This window comes from Aspergillus aculeatinus, assembly GCF_003184765.1.
Source record: "Aspergillus aculeatinus CBS 121060 unplaced genomic scaffold BO66scaffold_66, whole genome shotgun sequence".
In the NCBI taxonomy this organism is placed as follows: domain Eukaryota; kingdom Fungi; phylum Ascomycota; class Eurotiomycetes; order Eurotiales; family Aspergillaceae; genus Aspergillus; species Aspergillus aculeatinus.
Genome location: NW_020291535.1, coordinates 27,317 through 52,050, shown reverse-complemented (window position 1 = coordinate 52,050; position 24,734 = coordinate 27,317). Strand labels below are relative to the sequence as shown.

Below are 24,734 nucleotides of genomic sequence, written 5' to 3'. Positions count from 1 at the left end.
CCCCCCCTTCCTCTCTCCACTCAGTATCTCTTTGTAGTCAATCAATTGCCTCAATTAGGCTCCATCCTCACTCTGTTCCATTGTGATCTGTACATCAAATACCTTTACTACATCCGTTCCTCCCATGGCCCTCCCTGTATCTCACTACTTCTCCCAGCGATGGCACACGACCCCGCTGCCGCGCCTGGTCGATGAACTCGCCGAACTATGTCCGAACCACCCTATGGTCTCCCTACCGCGCAACAAGGACCGGCCGGATGAAGGATACCGTGACTACAGCATTCAGGAGTTCTCCCGTGCGGTGAATCGCGCCGCGTGGTGGATTGAGCAGCACCTGGGACGCGCTCCGACCCGCTGGGCCACCCTGCATTATGTGGCTCCTCAAGACCTGTCGTACTTCATTATCACGTTGGCCGCCGTTAAAACAGGATATCAGGTAAGCTTTCACAGAGGCAGACATATCTTCTCGCTAGGGCACATCTTCGGAATTCACCAGCTCTAACGGCCCCCGCAGACCCTGACTTGTCACCCCAGCGCGGACGTCGACACGCATCTGTCGCTCATGGAACACACTGACTGCCAGCTGCTGCTGTATCCCCCCAGCTCACACACGTCGGCGATGCAGAAGGTCAACGCCATTCGAGCCTTCAAGTCCGGGCTGACCGCTCTCGTCACCCCGACGCTGGAGGAGTGGCTGGCCGCCGAGGGCGCCCCGACTCCCGTGTACCCCTTCACGCCAACAATGGCAGAGGTGCTGCACGATCCCTTCACCGTCATTCATAGCTCGGCCTCGACGGGGCCTGCCAAGCCCATCGTCTTCACCCATGCCACTGTCTACCTGCAGCCGGTGGGGTTTCAGAAGCTGCTGGATCCCAGTCCGGTCAATTACGAGCAGTGGCGCGGCCAGCGCGTCGGGGTGCTGACGCCCCTCTCCATCGCCGCGGGCCTGTTCCCCTTCCTAGGCATGAACTTCTGCTTTGATCTGACCTTGGTGCTGCCCGCCGTGACAACAGGGCCTGGTCCTTCCATGACCGCAACGCTGATGGACCAGCTCCTACAACACGGCGACGTCTTTGCCTGTATTATGGGACCCAAGACCCTCCCCGAGACCTGCGCCAACCCGGCCTACGCCGCCAACCTACGCCGCGTGCGCCAGCTCGCCATCGTCGGGGCTCCCTGCCCGCCGTACCTGGCCTCCCAAATCACCGCGCACACCCAGATCACCCACATCTACGGCTCGTCCGAGTCTGGCACACTGCCCGCCGAGGTGCTGCCCGACCCGGCCGACTGGGCCTATTTGAAGCTGAGTCCCGACGTGCCGCACGAATACCGCCCCGTGTGCGGGCCCTACCACGAGCTGGTGCTGTTGCGACGTCCCGACGCGCCCGCCCAGCCCGTCTTCGCCATGTTCCGCGACTGCGACGAGTATCCCATGGGTGACCTGTTCGCCCGGCATCCCTCGCAACCAGATTGCTGGCGCTACGGTGGCCGCCGCGCGGACCTCGTGGGCTCTCCGCCGCGTCGCTTCCTGCCCCGCGACATGGAGTGGGTGCTGGAGGCCCATCCGGCTGTACGCTGGGCCCTCATTGCCGAGGAGCGCCACAGTAGCCTTGCCCTGCTGCTGGACCTCCACCCAGATGCGCAAAGTGCGTTTCCTCCGACTACAGATATCTGGGACACTCTCCAGCCGTTGCTCGACCAGGCCAACGCGCTGTGTCCCATCCTCGCCGCCCTCCGCCGAGATCTTGTCGTCTTCACCGACCCGTCCCGGCCCCTGCCACTCAGCGTCAAAGGAAACCCGCAGCGCGCCCGCTCCCTCGAGCTCTACCGGTCGGATATCGAGGCCGTGTTCGGTTCGGATGAGAGTCTTCACTAGGTGGTGCTCTCTCGGCACTCCTGGGATGTGTGCTGCGTAACCGACCAAGGGTGTGTGTGGTATGAGGCCTTTCCATCCCCTCAGGAATGCACGCAATCGGTCAATGCGCTCTTGCGTATTGCTCGTTTGGGTGCCATAATGCAAAGTTGCAGAAGAGATGCGGATGCCCTGGCGCTCCTCAATGACGATACGATTCAAGTACTTTAGACTGGAAAATGACAACATACTTCCACTCTCGCGCCATCGCTTCTCGACTCAATGAACGCGGGTGGCCATTTCCCGCATTTGGCGGAACTCATCTCCGCTTTCATGGCGTAGAGCATTGCAGTTATGGGTATCTAGTCTTCGTTCAGGGTAGCTCTTCTCGTGCCCCAACAACAATCTATAGTATTGATCAATTCCGGCCCGGATTGGGGTAGCTTGAAGATAGTCTTGATAACCATCCACAAGCTTCTATATATGGCAACTACTTAATCCTAGTCTAAGCCGTGCTTCGTTCGAGCGAAATTCTGCCGGAATCGGGCGTTCCACGAGTCTTTCTCTAGCTGCTACTCCCCCGAAGATCCACACATTACCGTGCTCTTCGAAGACACATCTAACACTATCAGCACAGCGCAGATTTCAGGCGGCAGATATGCTTCAGGCTGGAACGTATCTTTATTTATAACCTTGGCCACTATGGCACTGCTGAGTCCTACAGCTAATGATTCTCCCAAGCATACAAGCAGACCATACAACCTATGCTTGCTGTAGACACCGTAACGCTCGACCCGACTCATCCAACAGTCCAATTCCCTCCCTCCGGATCTAGAAAGCCGGATTGGCGTTCGAGAGCAATTGTACGAAGTAGGCCTACCACCACCCCTTCCGTTAGTCCACTACACTCAATCGAGACGTTGAAAACATAGGACACATACCTGGAACCAGGTCCCCGCCTCCGGCGCCGGCTGCAAGGCATCGCTGTACCCGCAGTGGGCGTCGTAGCGGGTCGCCGAGCTATCGGAGGTGCCGTCGCTCTCGCCGCCGGGCTTGACCCAGACGAAGGCGTCGACGAGCGCGTCGCCCGTGTTGGTGGTCGGGCGCACGCCGAACCCCGTGTTGATGACGTTGCACCAGTCGCCCCAGGCTTGTTGGCCGGTGGGCTGTTTGCCGTTGCGGCCTGGTTTGGGGATCCGTTAGCTTTGCCAGTTGGGGTGCGGGCGGGGGGGTGGGCGCATACCGGTGTCGACGATGAAGTGGGCGTTGAAGCCCTGCGCTGACAGGAGCGGGGCGATCGCGTTGATGTACTGCTGCTCGTCGCAGACGCTGTTGCCCTGGGTGTACGACGGGCACGAGGCGATGGTGAAGGCGTTGTAGTTGGCGACGTTCGTGGCCAGGCCGCGCACTGCGGCGGGCGAGCTGGCGTTCTTGTACACGCTCGCGTACAGATTGGCGGCCGGTTGCTGGTTCGCGGGCCAGCCGAGCCAGCCGGCGTGTCCTGTAGTTTGGTTAGATTGTAGCGAATGAAATGGGAGGACGTTTGCTGGGGAGCTGAAAGAAAGGGGGGTCTGGGGGTTCTCCCCCAGGACGCTCTATGAGGAGGTATAAGGGATTGCCGGGGGTGTCAAGGGAGCGTTTTCTGGGAAGGTGAAAGAAAGGGGGGTCTGGGGGTTTTCCTCCAGGACGCCTTCAGATAAAGCAACTTACCGGCATCAAGATACATGGCCACGTTGGGGAGGTTCAGCTGCTCCAGGGCATAGTTGGTGCATTCGAGGTAGGCGCTCTGAGCGTTGGCACATTTGGCCACATTGAGGTTGGTCACCAGGTTGGCGAGACTGTCGGGCTCGATCACCAGAATGGTGTGCACATCCGAGTACTGCACCAGGACCTTGCGGATGGAGTCGATGTAGGCCTTGTAGTTGGCCACACCGTTGTTGGCGATGGAGTACTCGCCGTTGCTGGCCAGCGCGGCGCAGTCGCGGTCAGGGAGGTCGTAGACCACAAACTGGCCGGCGACGGGGGGGTTGGCTCCCGCTGCATTCTGGGCTTTGATGTCGGCCAGGTAGGTGGCCATCGTCGGCACCTTGGCAGCCACGTCCAGCCAGACGAAAGAGGGCACCTTGGCTGCGGCTGTGGCTGCAGCCTGGAGCGAGGAAAGTGTCCCCGTGAGGGATGGGATAGCCAGGGAGGCCACTTCGGAGGAGTAGTAGGGGTTCACGTAGAGCTGGTACCCACTGAACGGGTTGCCGCTCGCGCTGGCCGTGGTTGTAGCCGTGGTTGTTGAGGCGGTACTGGTTGAGGTTTTAGTAGTAGACGTCTGGGAAGCAGAAGTCTTGCTAGTCGTCGTCGTCGTCGCCCCAGCGGTGGTCGTAGTTGTCTTCAAGGTGGTGGAAGTGGCGCTGCCTGCTGCTGGCGTACACTGAGCGTAGTCTGAAGGCCATGGTCACTCAGCTGCCAGATGCCAGATTTCCAGATTCACAGAGCACCTACATTCATTTACGGTGGAGCATGTTGCTCCCGCCACGCAGCTGGTGAGTCCGGAGTAGCCCTGACCACCACATTGTCCATAGAGGGTTTGCTGAGCCTGGATTGCGCATGGCAGCAGCGCCGCCGCGACCGACCATGTATAGCGCATGTTGAAACGTGACGCAAAATGTTCAGAGGTAGCAGAAAAGATAGAGGATGATTGGCGTTCGATTGCTCTCAAGGCCTCTTCCAGTGGACAGAGACGAGCAAAACTTTATATGTCATACCCACAGGCCCACGGATGAACTGCCGCGCTGCCCTGGGACGCAGCGCCGTCTTCCGTGTCCATTCCAACTCTTGGTTCTGGAAGATGAGGCTGGTCGGAGTGATAGGGGAAATGAGATGGGTCGATGCTTACCCGAGGAAGCCCTACTCCGTTCTGAATGGGGATAGAGTGCTGTCGGTAATCTATTCCCTGTCCCAATCACCCATGCAGTGCAAGTATGGCCCGAAGGCCAAGCCAGAAGAACCAAACCAACCATCGGACCCCATCGGTGGGTGGCGCTGAGACAACCCCGAATCGGCGCGGAGAGCACGCAGAGGGATCACGGGTGCCTGAAGAAAGCTGCGTGCAACCCCACATTTCGGCAGTTGCAAGTGATGGAATACGCAGGGTCTGTGGGGATTAGCCCGACGGCGTGACGGCCCGTTCAGCCTGTATTTCCTGTGGTTTCACTAATTGCATGCAGGTACAGCAGCCGCACGGATTCCATTTAGCCGGAATTGCTCGGTAAAAGAGCTCGGCCAAGGACTAGTCTACAGGTGCTCAACTTCATTTCGGGGCTTGCCCACCCACCTGGGCTTCTTGTTATATGCTCAATAAATTCCTTATATGGTGAACTCGCCTGGCCTATACTCGCGGCTTCTGACAGTCGCATTTTGGCTCATCCGAAGCGGTAGCCCCGAATTAGCCCTAAGCAGCTCCGTCGGTAATCTAGTGATTCTTACCTTACAGTGTAATCATCCGGCGGATTCCATGCAACGGTTAGAAGACAAATCTTCCAAGATACAGCGATCGTAGAAGAAATCAGAAATCAACGGGTGGTTGTATTCGCCTGTCATCCGACTGGCCGACCGCATTCAATGACCCTTCTCGCACGTATGCGAGGATTAGGCGTGTCTGGGAGCAAGCTCTAGCACTGTGCCCCAGGCCGAGCCCTACGGTTGTCCTAACGATATGCCCTTGTCTTTCTTCTCAGTAGGAAAAAGAGTCGAAACGAAGGACTCGTCATTATCACATTATACCATTCTATGCATTACGCTCGGCTTCTCGCCAGTAGCTCGATTAGCCCGTGCAGTTCGCACTTTCGTCTTTCTGGTGGCTGCTCCCCCGGCTACCTTTCAAGGACACGATCTTCCTGCAACACCCCTCCCAGCTCAGCCGATCTCTCTGCTTCGCCGTGAGCGCCCCCTCTGCTGCTGTGAGAACACTGCTCGACCAGCCCTTCATCCACCAGTAGTCCTCCTCGTAGTATTGCAGCAGCAGAGCGTAGTGAATGAACACCCGGAGGGCCACGGGCTCGTGGCGTCGCAGCCGCGCCCAGTACTCCTCGGAGACGTTCGCGGGCCACGCGGCAACGAGACGCGTATTCTGCGGTCCCGTCACTGGATTATAGGCCTTGCAGACTACCGTCTGAAGGTATGAGATGGCGTCGTGGTAGACCAGGTCGTCGAGAGCTATCGTACGCAGGTCGTCGAAGAGCTCGTGGATATCAGACCAGATTGAGGGTCCGGGGGAAGAGGCGGCAGGGTGCGTCTGCTGTGGACGGATGCCCACGATTTGCCCCACGGGACGATCGAGAATGGTCTCCTGGTGCAGTAGGAAGAGGGCCTTGCATCCACGGATGAGACCGAGCGAGTCAATGATCTCGTCTAGCGTGAGCGCATCGTTGGCGGCGATCGGGGCAGCGAAGGCCCAGACGATAAGGAGCATGGCAAAGGTGAAGGGGCCATCGTGGCCGGGAGACAAGCTTGCAAGCTGGGTGTTGAAAAGTTGCAGGCCGAGACTGTGGTGGTGCAGCGCGCGCACGTGGTAGGTGTCATTGCTGGTCGGGGTATGAGGTGGGCTTCTGGTGGTGATTGCAAGGTGGAGAGCCGCCACGGCGAGCAGGCCGTGCATCAGCATAGGGTTGGACCCGGCTTCGAAGGGGATGTGTCTTTGCCAGACATGCAGGTTACTGGGGCCGTCAAATAGGGAGAGGGCCGTTACGGCGGTGAAATGGTTCATTAGCACCAGATCGAGTGAGTCGAATAGGGGTGGGGAGGCATCATTGGTTGGTGTTGGAGGTGGTCGTGGCTGTGGCTGTGGCTGTGGTTGTGGTTGTGGTTGAGGTTGTGGTTGTGGGGATACAGGGATGTGGGTTTGGTCTTGGTAGAGGCAGGGGCATTGAGCCCGCACACAGTTGAAGCAAGCAGGGCGTGTCTCATCGCACTAAGTGGCTTAGTTTAGTAGTGGAGTAATGAAAGTACAGTCTTTGACCAGGCTGGCGTACCTTGACGCGGCGACGCCTGCACTGAAGACAGCCATTGCGGGACTTCCGATGGAAGCGTTTGGCAGGCATCCTGGGGTAAAACAGGTACAGTACGGAGAAGAAGAGAGAAATTCAGCCGGAATACCGAGGGATTCCATCTCGGGCCTACGATCTTCCGATGTGTACTGTACGGTAAGGTATGTATTCGTCTGTCTACAGCCTCCCTTCAATGGTGTCGAATCCGAAAATAGGTAGAGTTCCTACTAACTATAGGTGATCTGTTACCCATGTAATTCATGTAAAAATATGGGTCGAACCAATCAGAAGGCGTGCCGCCACGGGCCTTGAACGATGAACGAGAAGCGAACGATAAACGATAAACGATAAACGATGAACGAGGAACGAGGAACGAGGAACGAATCTAAATCCCGATTCACTCCGCCAACTACACGATCATGCTTCCATTTTTAGTAACAGGATCTATTGCAAGACGAAAGCTCTCCATTGCGTCTAGATTAAGCTTAAATACATCCATGCACACCCTAGCTTGAGCTAGATCATCCCCACCAGCAGCAGCAGCAGCAGCACGCAACCCTTTCTCAAGCCATGGACAACTGCACCAGCGTCACTCCAGCCTGCCCCGTCTCGGCCACAACATTGGGCTACTATCCCAACCTAGGCGGCAACATCTTTCTGCTACTCGTCTTCGCCATCTGCGCTCTGACCCAGATCTACCTGGGCTTTCGCTACCGAGTGCGCCTCTACTCCGCCCTAGTCTTTCTGGGATGTGCAGGCGAGGGGGTCGGCTATATCGGCCGCCTCATGCTCCACGCCAACCCCTGGAACAACGGAGGCTTCATCATCCAGACCCTCTTACTCATTGTCTCCCCTTCCTTCCTCGCCGCTGCGCTCTACCTCACCGTCAAGACCATCGTGCTCACCTGCGGTCCCCAATTCTCCCTCCTCAACCCGAAGCTCTACACCTGGTTGTTTATCATCTGCGACGCAATTGGCTTCTGCACCCAGTTAGCCGGTGGCGGGCTCCAGGCGACCGCGGCGAACGGCAAGGGGTCGGAGAGCACGGTACGCGTGGGGACGAACATCATGATTGCCGGCATTGCCTTCCAGGCGGCCACGATGGCGGTGTGTGGGGTGTTGACGATCGATTATACAAGGAAAGTGTATCTGCATCGGAGACAGCAGGCCGGTTATACCCCCCTCTCATGGATGTCGGTGAGCCATAGCGGGTTTGCGGGGTTTGTGGGATGTCAGACGGTGGCTTTTGTGACAATCTTGATTCGGTGCATCTACAGGTGTGTCCTGTCTATAGGGTCTTGAGACTTTGACCATGTCAAATCACCGGCTAACATTGATCAGAATACCCGAGATGGCAGGCGGATGGGGAAACCCAATGATGCAAGATGAGACCAAGTTTATGATTCTGGACGGGACGTAAGTGGGGCCAATCGATTGACGAATTGTGTTTCTTGTGCTGAGTAGAGTTGGGATCAGTATGGTGGCTATTGGTGCAATTCTCATGACTCTTGCGTTTCCGGGAGTCTTTCTCCCTGCGATCAGCAGTCGCCATGCTCGTGGTCAGCATCAGAAGACTGGCAGCCGAGTTACGGAGGAGGGATTGGAGCTGACCAAGGGCGCGGATGGCAGGAGTTGGTAGGGGTAGTGGGTGTCATCGAGTGATACAAACAATCCTTCGCTATGATTTGTGCATGGTTGCGATTTCTATTACTGAAAGTATTTATGTTCTAGTGGAGTATCAGTCAGTTATAATGGATTCAAAATCAGACGGGCAATCTCAGAGAACACGACGGATAATCCGAGCACTGGGAGGTCGAGGCAGCATCGAGCCGGTCCTGCAGGTCAAGTACAATGTCTTGAATCATGCAGGCCGCGAGTATGTGTGGCACCTGGAGAGTTGATATACCGGTGGTGCGCGTCTCCAGCTGTAACGTTAGTCTAGTCTCCGCATAACCCGGCTTCGGCAAGCCACCCGCGCGGGGCCCAGTGCTCGATACCTCAGGTTACTACAGAATATAGTGTACGGAGAGAGTACTGGCCACTGCAGTCATGGCATTTGGCCCAGCAAACGAGCATCCCCATCGTAATCTGGGGAGTTTAAAACAGTACAGCCGGTTTGCAGTGGTTCCCCCAGCTTTCTAGTGTTTTTTCTTTTACCTGCGTCTCAGACTGACAAACGTTTTCCGAAAGCAAAGCAGGGTCTGGGGTCGTGCCATCCGCTCGCGGAGTCATAATCAATACCTCATACCAAGACTATATCCCATCCTACGGGTTACTGCACCATCCTTGATCATGACCGATGATCTCAAAACTGAACGACTGTGCATTCCGCTGGTAGCGACGCGGAGACAAGGTAGGGCACAGTCCAGCTGGTAAACTTTCGATGAGCGCCTGTCTGGTGGTATCACTATTTCATGCGTTCGACTACTGCAAGGCCGGAGATTGTTCGGGGCCCGTGAGGATAACATCCCTGCTTAGGATGTAGGGTTGGTACTGTTGGCGAGAATCCCGCAGTCGTGCATTCGAAGATTGTCTGGATCGAGAGGCCGATATTTTCATACCACGCTCGCGAATCGATCGAGGCAGACCTGGACGAGGAGCTGGAGGATGAGGATGACAACCACGAGCGACATGTATATGACAACGAGTCATGTTTTAGTCAGTAGCTTGGTGACAATAGACACTACTTGCTTGGAAGGGGAGGTCGTTCTCATTTTCTTGAGCTGCATCGGCGGCTTAACTTCGATGGAGACTTGTCGAGTGTTTTCAATGCATATATGTATGTATATATAGTTACTGCCGACTCCGTCCAGCGAGTATAGGGTAGCAAAAACTCAAGCAAAAACATACAACAGAAGGGATTCGCTGGTGGTCACCCACCCAACTACTAACCTCCCGGCGTGTGGCTTAAGTACGGCTGAGCGGACGGGAAGCCCTGTTTTCCACACCCTGTGGTCGTATGTGCTTTACTGTCAGCTATGCTGTCTCATATTCAACGCCGTGACCTTTGTACTGTACTACAAGCACGAAGTTTAAAAAAAAAATACTATTACCTCAATATCAATTTGGAACAAATTGGGATGGCCACTATACATTCACCGTCCCACCTGGCACCAAGGCATACTAATATTGGTTGTATATTGATATACATACATATGCCTCGGAATAAGGTTTTACACGGCGCGATCACAGTTTATTATTCTATGTTAAGCCTGCGTCAGGCGACCAGGGAGAGGTTCGCGTCTTGTAATGTGCCAGCTGTTTACTATGAGACCCGGACAATTCTCGTTGCTTGTTATCAAGCCACCTCCTATCTGCCTCTTCATGTTTCAATGCGTATGGTCTACTGATCTCGGTTGAAGGTACACACTCCTTGCTGTTATATAGGATTAAATCTATAAATCACAAATAGTCAAAGAAAAAAAAAAAAAAAAAAAAAAAAAAAAAAAAAAAAAAAAAAAAAAAAAAAAAAAAAAAAAAAAAAAAAAACACGCGCGACATCAATACAACAACTATGTAGTCAGCACCATCTAAGCCGCCAGCACATCCCCCGACCAGGAGAAAGTCCTTGGGGCTTTGATTCTGATCTCCTCGTTGAAGTCGATGCAGTTTCTGCCCGGGGTCAACAGGTTGGGGGCGCGCACGATGCCCAAGCCCACGCTGTGGAGGGTAGCGTTGGGCGACTAGGTCCCATCCCTTGCCGGCTCGTCCTTTGAATCGATCCAGCTCGAGGATACAACCTTGAGCTACCGTTATGTCAAGAATGAGAGCCCCGGCGTGACCGCTGAGCTGGCCGTGACGACCACCGTGCTCATGTCTGGCGCGCTCAGCCCTATCAACACCTTTCTGCGCGACGTTCTCATCCTCCACGACAGAATCATCATGAATGGCTCCTTCGTCGAGTCCCGCCCCGGGGCCTGGGTGTTCATCGGTTCCCACGCGCATTTTTTGCTCTCCTTTCCATCGTTGAGGAAGTCTGCGGTCCGAGTGGAAGCCGCCATGGGGCTCAACCTCGACAATTACAGGATGCAGCTGAGACCGGCGCCCCCCAGCACTTTGCCCGACTACTTTGATATCGAGGGATTGAAAATGGTCAACATTGCAGTCGAGGCGACGTTCAACCCGGTGCAGGCGCCGGTGCCCACCCAGATTGGCTTCAGCGGCCGCTTCGTCTCGCTTCCGTCAATGACCTTCGGAGCAGGTCGGTATCCCCGGGCCTGTCTCTCTGCCTCCTTCTTGAACCCCCTTGACTGATAACGCCCTAGTGTCAATATCCGCTTCTGTGAAGGAAAGCCTGCCAATTCTCTCTCAAGGGCTCCATCGACCGACTCAATGTCCCTCACTTGATGCAGGCCTTCGCAAGGGGCATTTCACGGCCCGCGGTGGTGGACAGTCTCGTCTCCAACGATGGCCCCGATCTACCCCGCATTGCGGTCGAGATCGTCCCTCGCGATATGGTGGATGTCGATGGCTCGCCGCTCAAACAGCGAATCTACTTCGAAGCCGACATGAGTCTGAGTATGATGGCATTTGTTTGCGCCCCAAAGCTGCAATGTCGGACGTGGACGTGTACTAACCTAGATAGACGTCTCGGAACACGCCATCTGGTCTGCGTACGCATTCATCGACATCTCCCCGTCCTCGTTCTACATCCTTGCCCTGATGTCGCCGGTCATCCTCCGCCCGGACGTGCCAGCGCTGTTCCGCATCACGGGCAACAACATCGGGTACAGCGAGAAAGCCGCGAACCGGTCATCCCGACCCCGACACAGGGCCAAATCGACCCCGCGATGCTGACCGACGGGCCCATCATGGTGATAGCGACCGAAGACAGATCGATCCCCGGCCTTCATCTCCGGCGATCTGGAGGTCTTCGGCATCTGCCGGGCGATCTACACCCGGGTCGACCGGGACGGCTTCGTCGTCGACCTGAATCAGCAGACGGCCCCGGGCCCCGTGGGCTACCGCTTCAACCTGCGCGCCGAGTGCGCCTTCAACTCCTCCCTCACTCTCGATCTGCACACCGACCTGAACGCCATCCCCACGCCCGTCAGCGCGGTCAATCACGACCAGCTCATCGACCGCCACCTCGGGAAGGGCCAGATCCACCTCAACCTGGCCACCTCGTGGACGGCCGAGAACCCCTACTTCGACGGCGAGCTGCAGGCCACCGCGCGTGTGCTGGGCGTGGAGGTGAAGCTGCACCTCTTCAGGGTGCGGCTGTCCGCCCACGAACTGAGCAGCCTCGAGGAAATCGCCCGCTTTGTGGTGTGTGTTCCAACCCCGCGGGCTGGCGCTCTTCCAGGAGGCGCTGGGAAACAATACGCTCGAAGCGGTCACGAAGTTCGTCCGCGAGGTATCTGGGAAGCTCGTCGCGGACGACTCGGTGTTTATCCGGGCGGTCACCCAGATCGCTGGCCGGTACAACAAAAGTCAGGTGATGAAAGCCCTCCTGAAAGTCCGCCGGGGCACCCGCGAGGATGCTATCTCCATGGTCAAACAGTTGGGGTTGCCGGAGAATGAGGCGGCGCTGCTGCTGGGCCAGGTGCTGTCGACGGTGGAATATCTCATGCAAAACTTTCTCGTGGCGTCGCTCAGGGATTAGCAATCGGTTCCAAGTCGACGAGATTAATCCAAACCCGGGTGGAGTAATAACCTTAGCGTATCCAGTATCTGACAATCCGGCAAAGCTACAATCCCGTGATGCTACCCCAAGTGGCACCATGTATCTGCAGCCAGTGCCTGGCTACGGCACGTATCAAGACGTTACAAATTCCACAGAGAGGGTCAAAGTTCGTCCTCCAAGTTCACAAAATATAGATTAAGGGAATGTATATTAGGATTTATACATGGAGCACGACAACGGAGAAAGAACCGGACAAAGAACAGCACAAGAAGATCGAACATGATAGGAATCAGTGGCACGTGACACATCGGCAATCTGCGAGGTCTGTGCTCGAGCACGAAGCTGATAAGGGAATCTCGAAAGTAGCAGTAAGATCAAGCAAAGAGAATCGGCGCGAGCCCCCGTTGTCTAGGCATGAGGTCAAGTGAAGAAACATAGGAAATCAAGGTGCCGGGCTGGACATGGCAGCGTTGTTATTTGTTACTACATGAGATTAGTGAAAAGTGAGAAATCGAATGGGGAATTGAAATCACGGCCGCGCGTGGTCGAGGAGGAACTGCGTAGCCTCGGACCAGCCGGAAGCATCCGCCATCTCCAACACCGTCTGGCCGGCGTCATCGTGCTGTGTGAGATCAGCGCCGCCGCCCTTCTGGACCAAGAGGTGCAACAAGTGCAGGTCCCGGTACTCGATCGCCTGCATGATTGCGTTCCAATCCCGGTAAGTCTGGTTGGGATCGGCACCTTTCTCGAGAAGAAGTTCGACCATAGAATAGTCGCCGTTGATGACACGACGAACCGCTTTGACCAGCGGAAGATGTTCGCCGGGGGCATTGGGGTCGGCGCCGCCCTCTTCCAACAGAAAGCGCACAATGTCCACGTACCGCTCACGCAGCGCGGTCGTCAGCGGCGAGAAGACGCCACCGTTCTTGTACTCGACACTGGCCCCCGCAGCCAACAGCAGCTTGATGCTCTCTAGCTGGTTGGCCAAGACAGCCATCTCCATAACGCCCTTGTGGGCGGACAGATCAGGAACCATTGGGAGCAGTCGCTGCAGCAGAGCGGGCGAACGCACCGCCATACACACCGGCCAATCCTGGCCTCGCTGATTGGGATCAGCCCCGTGGGCAAGCAGATAGCTCAGCATCTCGGACCGGTTCTCCCGGATGGCGGTGGTCAGGGCTGTATGTCCTTGGGCATTGCGATCGTTGACATTCGCCCCTCCCTGCTCAACCAGCCACTGCAGTGCTTCTGGGTTGTTGACTTGGACGGCCATCTCCACGATCCCCGGCGGTTGATGGAGATCAGCACCGGCAGCCAGCAAGGCTGGGAGGTAATGAGGACGATTATGAGTGATGCACTTCCAGGCCGGATACTCGGACGCCATGACGTTTGCGTCGGCACCATGTTCCAGCAGTAAGCTGACTATGTCGGACCGATCGTCGCGGATGGCTGAGCAGAGCGGCGTGTAGATACCATCCTTCTTGGCGTTGGGATCGACGCCTTCCTGTAGCAGGATGCGGACAGCGTCAATGTTATTGATGCTGGTAGCCTGTTCCATGAGGCCGGGAGTCTTCTTGATATCGGCTCCGCCAGCAAGCAGCACCCGCAAACAGGCAGGACGATAAATGGCCAGCCAAAGGACATGCTCGGGGCCAGGCAAGTTCGGGTTCGCCCCATGTTCCAACAAGGCTGTCACCACATTGACCTGCTCGCTCTGCACCGCTTCATTGAGGGCCGTCTTTCCCTGGCGGCCCTTGCGGTTGGGGTCGCAGCCAGCCTCCAATAACAGGCTCACCAGTTGGGGTGGCGCACGGTGATGGATCAGCTCGATCAGCGCTGTGCTGCCGTCGGGGGTCTCGTTATCCGGGTTGCCTCCATGCGCGAGCAGCTGTTGCACCATGCTGATTTTGCCGTTTGCGATCGCGCGGCTCAGCGGCGAGTCCAGCCCCGACTCCGGGGCGTAGTTGGCATCGGCGCGGTATGTTAGCAACAAGGTCGCGCCGTCCACAAAGGACTCCTCCACCGCCACGAGCAATGGCGTCTTACCCTCCCGATCGGGCGCGTTGGGATTTGCCCCGAAAAGCAGGAGCAGCCGCATCCCCTCAAAGTCCCGCTGATGCACGGCCTCGTTCAGCGGATGGATCTGTTCTCCCAAGTTGGGTGATACTCCACTGTCCAGGAGCTGCTCCAGTAACTTGTGGTTTCGGGCCCGGACGGCGGAGGCCAGGGCGCTGCGTAGCTGTGTGGCACTGGCCGCGCTGGTGCGACTGGGCGTGCGATGCGGCGGTCGGGGGGACGAAGTGTACGCCCGGGACTGCGTGAGCATCTCTCCATATGTATCGCCCTCGGGGGCCATGAGAGTCTCGGCGCGCGACTCGCGCGAGCTCGTCCGAAGGGGTGGACTGTCTGGTCGTGGCAATCGTGGCAAGGGCTCGAGCGGGGGAGACGGGGGCAAATCCCGATCGTGGTGGTTCGAGAGGAGGAGGGAATCGAGGGAGAGAACGGAGGACAGGGTGTCATCGGGGTTGGATTGGGGCGGACTGCTGATGCCCGTCGCGGGTTGGACGAGTGGCTCTTTCGGAGGCACCGAGGGCACGGGAGACGAAGGCACCGAGGTCATCTGCGTGGCTACGCGTTCCAGGGACTTGGCCTTGTTGATGCCCATCACCGACCGACCTTTAGCCATGCGGTCAAGGGCCGCCGCCAGCCCAGCATAGCCAATTCCCACTGTTTCGGCCACCAAGGGCTGTTCCCCGAGAGTCCAGTGGAAGGCCAGGACACTGATCTGGAGCGTTTCGGTCGTCTTCTGGAGGGACTCGCGGATGCGGCCGAGCTCGTGGCTGGGGCGGTGCCATCCTCGCTGGAGCCTCCCCAGGGCGCCACGATGTTCGTATTGGATCAGTTTGGTGACAAGCTTGTCGAGATGCTGGAAATCGCGATAGGCGGCGACGAACTTCTTCGCCACCTCCTCCACGATGACCTCGGGCAGGGGGCGATTGGCGGCGGTGGAATCGGTGAGGCCCGCGTCAATGGCCCAGAGGGCGCGACAAGTGTCGAGAAAGGTCTGCGACAACTCGCGAAACCCGTCGGGCAAGTCCTGGACGGTGCTCAGGTAGTCCAGCATGTGCACCGAGATGCGGTTCCCCAGCTGGGTGGCCTGGGCCGAGACGGCGAAGACGGCCTCCTGAGCAGCCATGAGCGTGAGAGCGAAGTCGCAGCGGGGAAGAGGGCAGGAAGAAATCACTGGAGTCGAGAGGGGAGTCGTCGACTGGTTTTATTTGGGGCGGGCTCAAGGCCAGTCCAGGAGCCGATCGCAGGCTGGAGGATCATCGTGGGGGAGGGGACCAACCATGTGGCGGATGCAGCTGGCGACTTAATTTCCCCTTTCCTGGTTGGATAAATGACGCTAGACTGCGTGGACGGGATAATTAATCAATCTAAACTTCGGCGGACCCAAAGGTTCTCGAGTGCTAGCTGGAAAGTCGGGTTGAGATCGACTTGGTTCGAGTGATAAGAGCAACCAGGCCCTGGAAGCACTGAAACCGGGCCCGCACTCCCACCGGGGCTTCCTGGCCACATCGTGTCCAGTGCGATCTGGATCGGGAGAGGGCAGGAACTAAGCCGCCTCCACATGGGTGAATCTAGATCCTGGGTGGGGTTTTTGTGCCTATCGCAGCGCTGCACTGGGCTGTAATGCGCCGCACCGGGAAAACTGGGCCCGATTCCCCACCGTGCTGACCGAGAACTCGATAAGTCATTGGGGGAGCAGGACAGGGAGGCGATTCATGACTCTGTGGTAGAGTTGTAGCCTGCACAAAGTGTGTTTGGGATTCTGGTGTAACGGGATTTGCGGTAGTTACAGTAGTTTGCGCCAGCCAGCGTAGAAACAAGGGGCAGGCCACTGGGAGGCTATTGTCGACTTAAGGACTCAAAAAGTGGTTTGTCTGCTTGGCAGGGCGTTGAGCCGTGTGGTGGAACGCCGATCGCATCTTTGTAGATGAAAGCTGATGGTGTCTCACCATGGTTGCATCGCGTGTTGAAGGGGGGGAGAAGGGAGAAGCTGAGGGAGAAGGGAAGATTTCGCCGAGGTTCTTCCCACCGTCAAGGAGTCCCTTAGTAAGCACTAGGCCAGGAACGCGCGGTGTGCGTCACGTGCCGCGATACCACCCGCATGGTTTGCCGTTGTTGCATGTTTTGCCCTCTTTGCACCCTTTGCACTCTTTGCCCCGTTTGCATCGGGGCTCGCTCCGCCCCGAATTCGGAAGGTGCATTGAGATACCTAGTACCTAGTAGGTAGGTACCTTACTTACTAGGCAGTAGAAACTGACCACCTGGCACATTTGCCTCCATCAATTCTTAATCAGCCAAAGGTGATATCAATAGGAATGCATGACTTTACTCAGTGAGCTGCTCCCATATGAAAGTCAATGCCATGTCTCTGAGTCAGTGACGGGCATCGGAGGCTGCTACCGACGCAATGTCGCCCGAATACATATTCTTTCGGACGGTCGCAAAAGATCTTCGACTTCGCCGCCGGGGAGAACTGACATGTGCTCCAGTGCCTTACTCTCCATCTACCAAGACAACGCATATCTGCTGGTTGATGTCGCTCACGCTGGCGCGAGCATGACTGAGGGATCAATTGAGATAGGTGAAACTAGATACAGACAGAAGGGTAAGAGAATATAGTACAAAGAGCCCCGAGACGGATGACGCGGTCGTCCGCTTAGTTGCCGAAGCTGAACTCGGGGATGCTGATGGTGGAGACCGTCCAGGTCTTGCCACCGTCGGTGGTGGTCATCTCGCCCGTCACCCCGCTCCCCTTGGCCATCGTGTTGATGTAGTTGGGGTCCGCCACGTCGAGGATGATCTTGGTGTCGATCCAGGCTAGAGCCAGTTCGTGAGTGACATTCCCAGCGACGGGGTTGAATGGGGAGAGACTTACAGTGAGCGCCAACAGTACCGCAGTTGTTCTCAGCACACTCCACCGCACTACCCCAGCCCTGGGCGTGGCCGTCGCTGGTCGAGAGAGTCGAGATGGTCTTGCCGTTGATCTGAACGGTCTGGGTGTAGTTGCCGCTGGCATCGTCGAACTTGTCTGGAGGGATATTTCAGTCTGGAATCAAGAAAAAAACTGCCCACGGAGCCTTACAGTGCATGGTGACCTTGTCACCCTTGGTACCATCTTCCTGGCCATCACCGTAGATGGGCATCTGGCTGTAGTCTACACCGACACTCGGGTCAGTAACTTGTCCCTCTTGATCATGCATCTCCTCAGAGCAGGATACTCACCACCGGTCTTCATCAAGGTGTAGGCGTACATGGTCCAGTCCTTCTGCTGCCAGTTATCGGCAATGGACTGAATCAGGTCACCGTTGGAGGTGCCCATGCCCACCCAGAGGGAGGTGATGGCATCAGTCGAGCCGCCGCTGGGACCGTTGGGAAGGACCAGAGTGGAGGTGGCCTCGCGGATCCACGAGTTGGAGGCGACGGGGCCGGTGCTGAAGGCAGGGCCCATGGCAGCGTTGACGGTGGTAGCACCGAGGGCGGCGACGGCCGCAAGGACTTGAGCCCGAGTGTACATGATGAAGGAGGTATGAGGTGGGAGGAGGTGCGATGATTGATCTGGTGTGATGGTCGACGAGGGAGCACGAAGGTCGCTTTATAGGTTTTGGAGGTGGTTAGACGGCAGCCTGGGCATCTCCTGAGGGCTGACCATGCTTCAGTCTGCAGAAGTCCCCTGTTTGACATTGTCTGGGAGAAAGACCCTCAGCCCTAGGGTAGAGGAGTTGAAGAATGTGGGGTTATGGGTCTCGATGCCCTGAAGCCGTCAGCCAAGGCTGAGAATTAATCTACCTCGATCCCGATGACAGGCACCAGTGCCGCAGACTGCTACGCCGAATCCCCTTTTCGGACCCACCTCCCTCTCTCGGCGCTGCCTCCCGGACATTTGTAGCAGACAGGGAGATTACTCCGTGATGAAGTTATCACGGTGATTGACCCGGTCGAGCTGGTGGTGTCGAAGGGGATTAGGTAAGCGGCTTGAAGGGGATTCCGAGCCCTTGGCTGAAACCACCGCCCGAGCGAGGCAGAAAGACTGGTGGGGTGGGAAGGTGGAAATATTCACTGCAGGTGCAACTTGCCTCTTTGCTCGACTACCATCCAGATCCACGGATGGGACAACGTGACAATTGTTGCCGGTCGTCGCTACCTACCAATCTAGCGCAACGGATATACTCTTGACCCTGTGCTTTGACACTACAACATGAAGGGTTGAAGGGTCGTCATAAAACCAAGGAAATCCTCTCAACTCTAGACACCAATGACTTAGTCGGCGCAAAGCCAAGACTGTTATTCATATATCTTGAACGTGAAGCGCAAAACAGTCAGGTCATCAGGGGCTACCAGTCACATGATCGGATGGAGTTTCTTAAGCAAGCTGCGAACATGGCCCCATCAGAGTCCAAGTCCTCTGTCACTGGGTATGTTCACTCATGGATTTGGAAGTATTCGAAGTCCTTTGAATTACGTCGAAGTCGGCTGAAGTCGATCGAACAGACCATAGCCTCGGTAGTCTCGCGGATCTCGCTTGCACCGGTGGCAAAAAACAAGCACCCAATGTCAATAGATTCCTTGTCATTGTCGTTCAGCATGCTGAGTAGGCTATCAGCGGCGATATATAACCAATGCCAGGGACGAAACCCACAGGTAATGTGGATGCCTTGGAGTGGCAGCTTGCGGGATTTTCGTCCGAGGCGCGGAGTTGCAAATCCCCGGAAAACTTTGTCGCCTCATTCCAGGGGAAATCCACCTCCGGTTGACCCAGAGGAGTGGGTCATGTCAAGCTTTTGCCGAGAATGCTTGGCCTTACCCCGACTACGGTCATACCTATCATTTACCCCTTGTTCGTAAGTACTGACGCACCGAAAGCCTGGCCGACAGGACTTTATCGGCCCGAGTCGGAAGATCACCGGCCAACTCAAGTCCGAGTGAGTTCTCTCGATAATTTTACCGGCAATAATAGTAGTAAGACAGGATAATGATTCGCAAGATGTGATGAACTTGGAATATTTTTCCCAGGACGCTTTCCAAAACGGTGCTACAGACACCAGAAAATGGTTTCTATGAATAATCGAGGGCAACCATGCTGAACCGACGCGGGCTGCCGCCGCGGAGATAAGAAGAGGAGGGCTGGACGTAGAGGCCACCCAGTCCGTAGTCTTCCTGCCCAGGTTGCCCAGTACAAAAACCGCGCATTGCTTTTGTCGGCTGTGCCGGCATCTCGGCTGCCCACGTCTCCAGCCACTACGTCGTCGCATGGGGTCGATGGTGGAACCCTCGACCTCCAAGATGAGGGCCTCCCCCGCGAGACATTTCAACCCCCAGAGCCCGCGTTCCTCTTCCCCCATTCCCTCCATACAACAGCTGGAACACTGCACCCCCAGGACCATGGACAACGTCAGGGTGAGCTTCCTGGATCGAATATGTCGAGTGACTTGGGGATGGTTCTCCATCTCCATGAGCACCGGCAGTATTGCGACTCTGCTGTACAACTGTCCGCACACGTTCGACGGCCTGCTGGTGATTGGCAAGATCTTCTTCATTCTCGACATCGTCACCTACCTGGGCATCTGGACCTCCTTGATCATCCGCTTCTCCCGCTTTCGTCACGCCTTGATCGACACGTTCAATGACCCCGAAGAATCCTACTTGATCGCCACGGCCGCCCTTGGTTTCGCAACCATCCTCTTCGGCATCGAGATTTACGGTATCCCAGCCTGCGGAGTGTGGCTTCGCTGGGTCCAGCTGGTCTGCTTCTGGATCTATACGGCTATTGCCATCTGTCTGGCCGTGGGCATGAACTGGCACCTCTACCGCACCCGCATGGCCGCTCGACAGCCGTTCTGGCTTGTCCGTCTCCTCCCATCCTTCCCAGCCATGCTGGGCGGCACCATCGCCTCTCTCCTCACATCCGCCCAGCCCTCACACTACGCTATCCCTATGCTAATCGCCGGGACTGCGTTGCAAGGCTTTGGGTTCATGATCTCCGTGTTCATCCTGGCCGAGTACATCCACGGACTACACCATCAGGGCTTGCCGCCCATGCGTCGTCGCCCGCAGATGTTCATCGCCGTTGGGCCGCCGGCTTTCACGGCAGTGGCGCTGATGGGCATGGCGCAGACCGCCACCGAGAAGTTCCCGGTCCATCTAATTCCCATCGCCAACCAGGTCAACACCGCCGACGTCCTGTTGGTGATAGCCGTGTTTATGTCGATCTTCCTCTGGATCGTGGCCCTGTTCTTCTGGAGTATTGGATGGCTCAGTATCTTCGATGCCCGCCGCGAGTGGAAGTTTGACATCACCTGGTGGGCGACCGTGTTTCCCAACACCGGATTTGCGCTGGCCATCATCAAGATCGGCGACTTGCTCGACTCATCCGCGATCCAGGGCGTTGGAACGGCGGCAACCCTTATACAAGTGATTCTGTGGCTGGGCTGCGCCAGCATGCACATCTGGGCCTACTTCACGCGGCGCACGCTGTGGCCGGGGATGGATGAGGGCTTCGGCCCGGATGAGCATCAGCAGGAGGCCGTCTTGGACTCGGAGGGTGAGGTCCGGTCGTACAAGGGTTCGTCATCGGCTTGACTGCGGACCGGCCTGCCGATCGTATATTGAACCGGCTTTCAATGACCTATGGTCAGAATGTATATACCTTGCTGGCATGGACGTGCAGTTGCGAAGCTGTCATGTGGCATTGATTTGATCACTTGTACAGTATGTCTGTGTCTTTTCTCGCTCTCCTTTGCTTTCTTTTTCCATGTCGCCTCATTTGCTTATGTAAAGTACATAGATTGGATACTATCTTGTTCTTCCAGACACATCGTGCAGACGAGGACTTGCAGAAAAGGTAGTGAAAGAGCCAGCTCAATTGCGGGGCTCGGGCAAATGCCGAGAGATGCAAGATGTTTGGCCGTAGTTGAACGCGTAGCTTTATGGCGGGCTCTCCATGGCTCCAATATCCCTAAGAACGTCTTGTGCATCGTCGTATTGTAATATCCAGCAATGCCGGATGATGTGTTGATATTTCACTCGGTCAAGGCGCGGAAAGCTCCCGGCCGCATAATTATTGGCAATCTGCTCCCAGTCCTCGTCGTCTATGTCTGCGTATGGTTTCTTTCCTACCGCGATCTCGTAAATCAAACAGCCGAGGGCAAAGACATCGGTGTGGAAGGAGCGCGGCGTTCCAGGGAAGATCCGGTAGGGGTCCTCTTCCTCCGCAATGGAGGGGAGATCTTGGAGTCCCGATCCACCGAAATCACAAAGCTTGAGGGCCAGGTGATCAGTGACCAAGAAGTTACGTGGACTGAGGTCGGCATGGATAACACCATGAGAGTGGAGATGAGCGATTGCTGCGATGGCCGCTTTGATCCACTGGTCCTTGGTCTGATCCGTGACGCAGCGGGTCTGACAGAACGCGCGGATATTGCCGTGTTGCATGTAGGGCAGGCGGATACCGATGTCTGATATTTGCAGGCCTTGTAGAATGTTTTCATGCAGAGGGTGATGTTGGTAAATCGATCTCTCGCGGTCCATGCACAGGGCAGAATACGATTCCACTTCATGTGCTTGGGCAACCCCTTCTGGGCTGCATTGATGGGTGTCATAGCGGATTGGGCATTTCCAGACCTCCTGGTCATTCTCGACGTCCCGACCTATCATGCCCGAAGACCCGTAGGCCAGGATGGGTCGACAGAGTTGAGGGGGGATTTTGACTATAGGGTGAGAGTGTGCCATTAGGTTAAAGGGAGAAAGGGGACAATGTGTTACAACAAGCAACAAGGGGTGTGTCTGGGTATAACAACAAGTTACAGTTCGTGTTACATCTAATACGTGCCTGACGCCGCGCCTCTCCCGCCTCTCCGTCGGCCTAACGCGACAACTTACAATACAGTACACAGGGGCAGAGCCGGTGGACGTGTTTATCCCCAGGCAGCCGGAGACATCTATGAATCACTCAGTGTGCTGTTGGAGCTGACAAGAAAAATGATTGTCTCCATTTCAATTTCTTTTTTCTTTCTCCTGATCCTCCTCTCATGCAACAGATCCAATGCCCTTGGAGCGGAGCGGGGCCCTCCCGGGAGCCTTCAGAATTCACAGCGTCCAGCCTATTCTCCAAGACAAGCAACGCAGCTTTCTGGTAGGACTGTTGATACACCCAATCGACACCAAGTCGTAGAACTCGGAGAGATACGGGGCGACGCTTTCTGCCGATCAACCGACAGCCATCGTGCCGCTTCCAGGGAATTGTGCTTGAGCCTTAGTCGATACCACGGGTGACATGGGCGCTTCTTCGTGCCGAGTCGAGACGGCAATCTCGAAGATGAAGCAGGCAGTAGGCGGGCGAGGGTGTTGTTGCTAGAGTTCAGTTCCTATTTCTTCTGTGATACAATCTATTGATATGTCTGTTTTATTGGATCTTTTATGTCCTGTTATGTCCTCTTCTCTATAACACATTCGTACCCGTTAGCCCAGCACATACGACCACAGGGTGTGGAAAACAGGGCTTCCCGTCCACTCAGCCGTACTGGCCGTATATGGATCGCGCAGCTCATTTCGATTTCGGTTAATGACTTATATACTAGAACCTAAAAATGTGTGTCTACATAGCAAAATGACAAATCGAACTGTTTGATCGCCTTGGTAACATTTTCTGGCAGTCGATCATCCCCAGGGGATGAGCCGGCCACAGATTGGTGGGGTTGGGACTTGGATGATCCCGGGCCAAATTAAGCGTTAGTGCCTAGCAGTATGCTTGGTGGTGTTTCTTAGTGCTTATTAGTCTCTAGTGACCCCCGCTAGTTGGATGTGATCAGATGTGGTCATAAGGATAGGATGCCTACCTAGAACAAAGAAAGCAGTCAAATGCAAAGTCGGTCGCGCTCGCTGACCTTGTCCAGCTCTCCTCGCTTCATACTTATACCTAACCCGTTGCCGCAAGCACTTCGACTTCCACACAACACTTTAGTACTTCTAGCAACAATCATACTCAGTGACCATACTTCCCACTATGGCCATCCAGCCACTCACTGTCTGGCTGACTCGTACGTGATCTGCCTCTCCTCCCCTTTCCCAGCAGGCTGTGTCTGAATGTCGGGCTAATTGTGTCTCCCTGCGTACCTTGCCAGCCTCGGGGCCCAACCCATGGAAGGTGGTTCTCATCCTCGAGGAGCTTGGAGTCCCCTATGAGATCGAGAGTTTCAAGTTCGACCATGTCAAGGACAAGCCTTACATTGACATCTGCCCGAACGGGCGGGTCCCCGCCATTGTCGACCCGAACACCAACCTGACGCTGTGGGAGTCCGGGGCAATCATTCAATACCTGGAGGAGACTTATGATACGGAGAAAGAACTGACCTACGAGTCACTCAACGAGCGCCATCTGCTGAACCAGTATCTACACTTCCAGATGAGTGGTCAAGGGCCTTACTACGGCCAGTCAGGGTGGTAAGAATCAAATATCAATCGATCGACCGATCCTTCTTACCTTCTTGCTCCCAAAACCGAGAAAGGAGCTGATGGACTGTTTGTCAGGTTCAACGTCCTCCACCCCGAAAGGTTACCCTCCGTCATTGAGCGTTACAACGGACAGGTCCGCCGCGTGCTGAGTGTGCTGGAAACCCTCCTGGGAGGAGGGAAGACCTGGTTGGTCGGGGATAAGTGTACCTTTGCCGATCTTTCTTTCATGCCGTGGAACACAAGACTAGACTTTGTGCTCATGACCAAGCCCGGGGAGGATCCCCTGGCTCCCTACCCCAACGTGCAGGCGTGGCACCGGCGGATGGTGGAGCGTCCGGCCTGGAAGCGAGCGATGGCGGTCCGGGATAAGCTGATGGACGACCAGGGGCTGATGCCCAATGGAATGCCTAAGGGGATCAACAACATCAAAGAGTATGAGGAGTATATGGAGAAGCTTGCGGCGGAGGCACAGGAGCCCAAACAGGTCGTGCGATCTTAGTGGAATGAGATGGGAAGATGGAGAATAAGCAACTTGATTGTTTCTGGGTGACTGGCATAGATATCACTATCTCTCTGGTCCAATATGGAATTCACTATCCACAAAAAGGGGATTCAGGTTGAGACAAGGTAGGGGGTTAGGGCAGCAAGTCATCGCGTGCTGACGGAGCGCCCACGAGAGGGCGATCGTGACCGGTACCATCAA

General features: G+C 56.1%; 9 protein-coding genes across 9 annotated transcripts; 5 read left to right on the top strand and 4 right to left on the bottom strand.

Annotated features, from left to right (window-relative positions):
• The first annotated feature begins 44 nt into the window (after positions 1 to 44).
• On the top strand, positions 45 to 2,309 carry BO66DRAFT_359356 (acetyl-CoA synthetase-like protein). Its single transcript, XM_025644969.1, has 2 exons — positions 45 to 436; positions 515 to 2,309. Exons 1-2 carry the CDS (start codon positions 125 to 127, stop codon positions 1,874 to 1,876), a joined length of 1,674 nt encoding a protein of 557 aa, XP_025499049.1. The 5' UTR covers positions 45 to 124; the 3' UTR covers positions 1,877 to 2,309.
• A 374-nt stretch (positions 2,310 to 2,683) lies between these two features.
• cbhC (putative cellobiohydrolase) lies at positions 2,684 to 4,490 on the bottom strand (the record flags this gene model as incomplete). Its single annotated transcript, XM_025652379.1, has 5 exons — positions 2,684 to 2,728; positions 2,794 to 3,035; positions 3,096 to 3,353; positions 3,563 to 4,285; positions 4,346 to 4,490. 5 exons carry the CDS (start codon positions 4,488 to 4,490, stop codon positions 2,684 to 2,686), a joined length of 1,413 nt encoding a protein of 470 aa, XP_025499048.1.
• Positions 4,491 to 5,666: 1,176 nt separating this feature from the next.
• On the bottom strand, positions 5,667 to 6,942 carry BO66DRAFT_475164 (Zn(II)2Cys6 transcription factor domain-containing protein; the record flags this gene model as incomplete). The annotated part of the gene is made up of 2 exons (XM_025653204.1): positions 5,667 to 6,812; positions 6,874 to 6,942. 2 exons carry the CDS (start codon positions 6,940 to 6,942, stop codon positions 5,667 to 5,669), a joined length of 1,215 nt encoding a protein of 404 aa, XP_025499047.1.
• A 494-nt stretch (positions 6,943 to 7,436) lies between these two features.
• Positions 7,437 to 8,527, top strand: BO66DRAFT_383832 (RTA1 domain-containing protein; the record flags this gene model as incomplete). Its single annotated transcript, XM_025646071.1, has 3 exons — positions 7,437 to 8,165; positions 8,230 to 8,304; positions 8,365 to 8,527. Exons 1-3 carry the CDS (start codon positions 7,459 to 7,461, stop codon positions 8,525 to 8,527), a joined length of 945 nt encoding a protein of 314 aa, XP_025499046.1. The 5' UTR covers positions 7,437 to 7,458.
• Positions 8,528 to 10,533: 2,006 nt separating this feature from the next.
• Positions 10,534 to 12,493, top strand: BO66DRAFT_443214 (uncharacterized protein; the record flags this gene model as incomplete). Its single annotated transcript, XM_025651494.1, has 6 exons — positions 10,534 to 10,557; positions 10,615 to 11,089; positions 11,182 to 11,406; positions 11,474 to 11,577; positions 11,710 to 12,156; positions 12,194 to 12,493. 6 exons carry the CDS (start codon positions 10,534 to 10,536, stop codon positions 12,491 to 12,493), a joined length of 1,575 nt encoding a protein of 524 aa, XP_025499045.1.
• Positions 12,494 to 17,240: 4,747 nt separating this feature from the next.
• BO66DRAFT_432118 (uncharacterized protein) lies at positions 17,241 to 18,261 on the bottom strand (the record flags this gene model as incomplete). Its single annotated transcript, XM_025650623.1, has 4 exons — positions 17,807 to 18,261; positions 17,667 to 17,738; positions 17,460 to 17,612; positions 17,241 to 17,401 (listed from the first exon to the last, which is right to left on the bottom strand). Exons 1-4 carry the CDS (start codon positions 18,096 to 18,098, stop codon positions 17,241 to 17,243), a joined length of 678 nt encoding a protein of 225 aa, XP_025499044.1. The 5' UTR covers positions 18,099 to 18,261.
• Positions 18,262 to 19,940: 1,679 nt separating this feature from the next.
• Positions 19,941 to 21,177, top strand: BO66DRAFT_383823 (tellurite-resistance/dicarboxylate transporter family protein). Its single transcript, XM_025646070.1, has one exon. It carries the CDS (start codon positions 19,964 to 19,966, stop codon positions 21,158 to 21,160), a length of 1,197 nt encoding a protein of 398 aa, XP_025499043.1. The 5' UTR covers positions 19,941 to 19,963; the 3' UTR covers positions 21,161 to 21,177.
• Positions 21,178 to 21,267: 90 nt separating this feature from the next.
• On the bottom strand, positions 21,268 to 22,309 carry BO66DRAFT_462513 (kinase-like protein; the record flags this gene model as incomplete). Its single annotated transcript, XM_025652378.1, has 1 exon — positions 21,268 to 22,309. One exon carries the CDS (start codon positions 22,307 to 22,309, stop codon positions 21,506 to 21,508), a length of 804 nt encoding a protein of 267 aa, XP_025499042.1. The 3' UTR covers positions 21,268 to 21,505.
• A 1,186-nt stretch (positions 22,310 to 23,495) lies between these two features.
• On the top strand, positions 23,496 to 24,530 carry BO66DRAFT_423625 (glutathione S-transferase family protein; the record flags this gene model as incomplete). Its single annotated transcript, XM_025650118.1, has 3 exons — positions 23,496 to 23,616; positions 23,701 to 24,019; positions 24,107 to 24,530. The coding sequence occupies exons 1-3, from the start codon at positions 23,583 to 23,585 to the stop codon at positions 24,528 to 24,530; spliced, it is 777 nt and encodes a 258-aa protein (XP_025499041.1). The 5' UTR covers positions 23,496 to 23,582.
• Between the last annotated feature and the right edge of the window lie 204 nt (positions 24,531 to 24,734).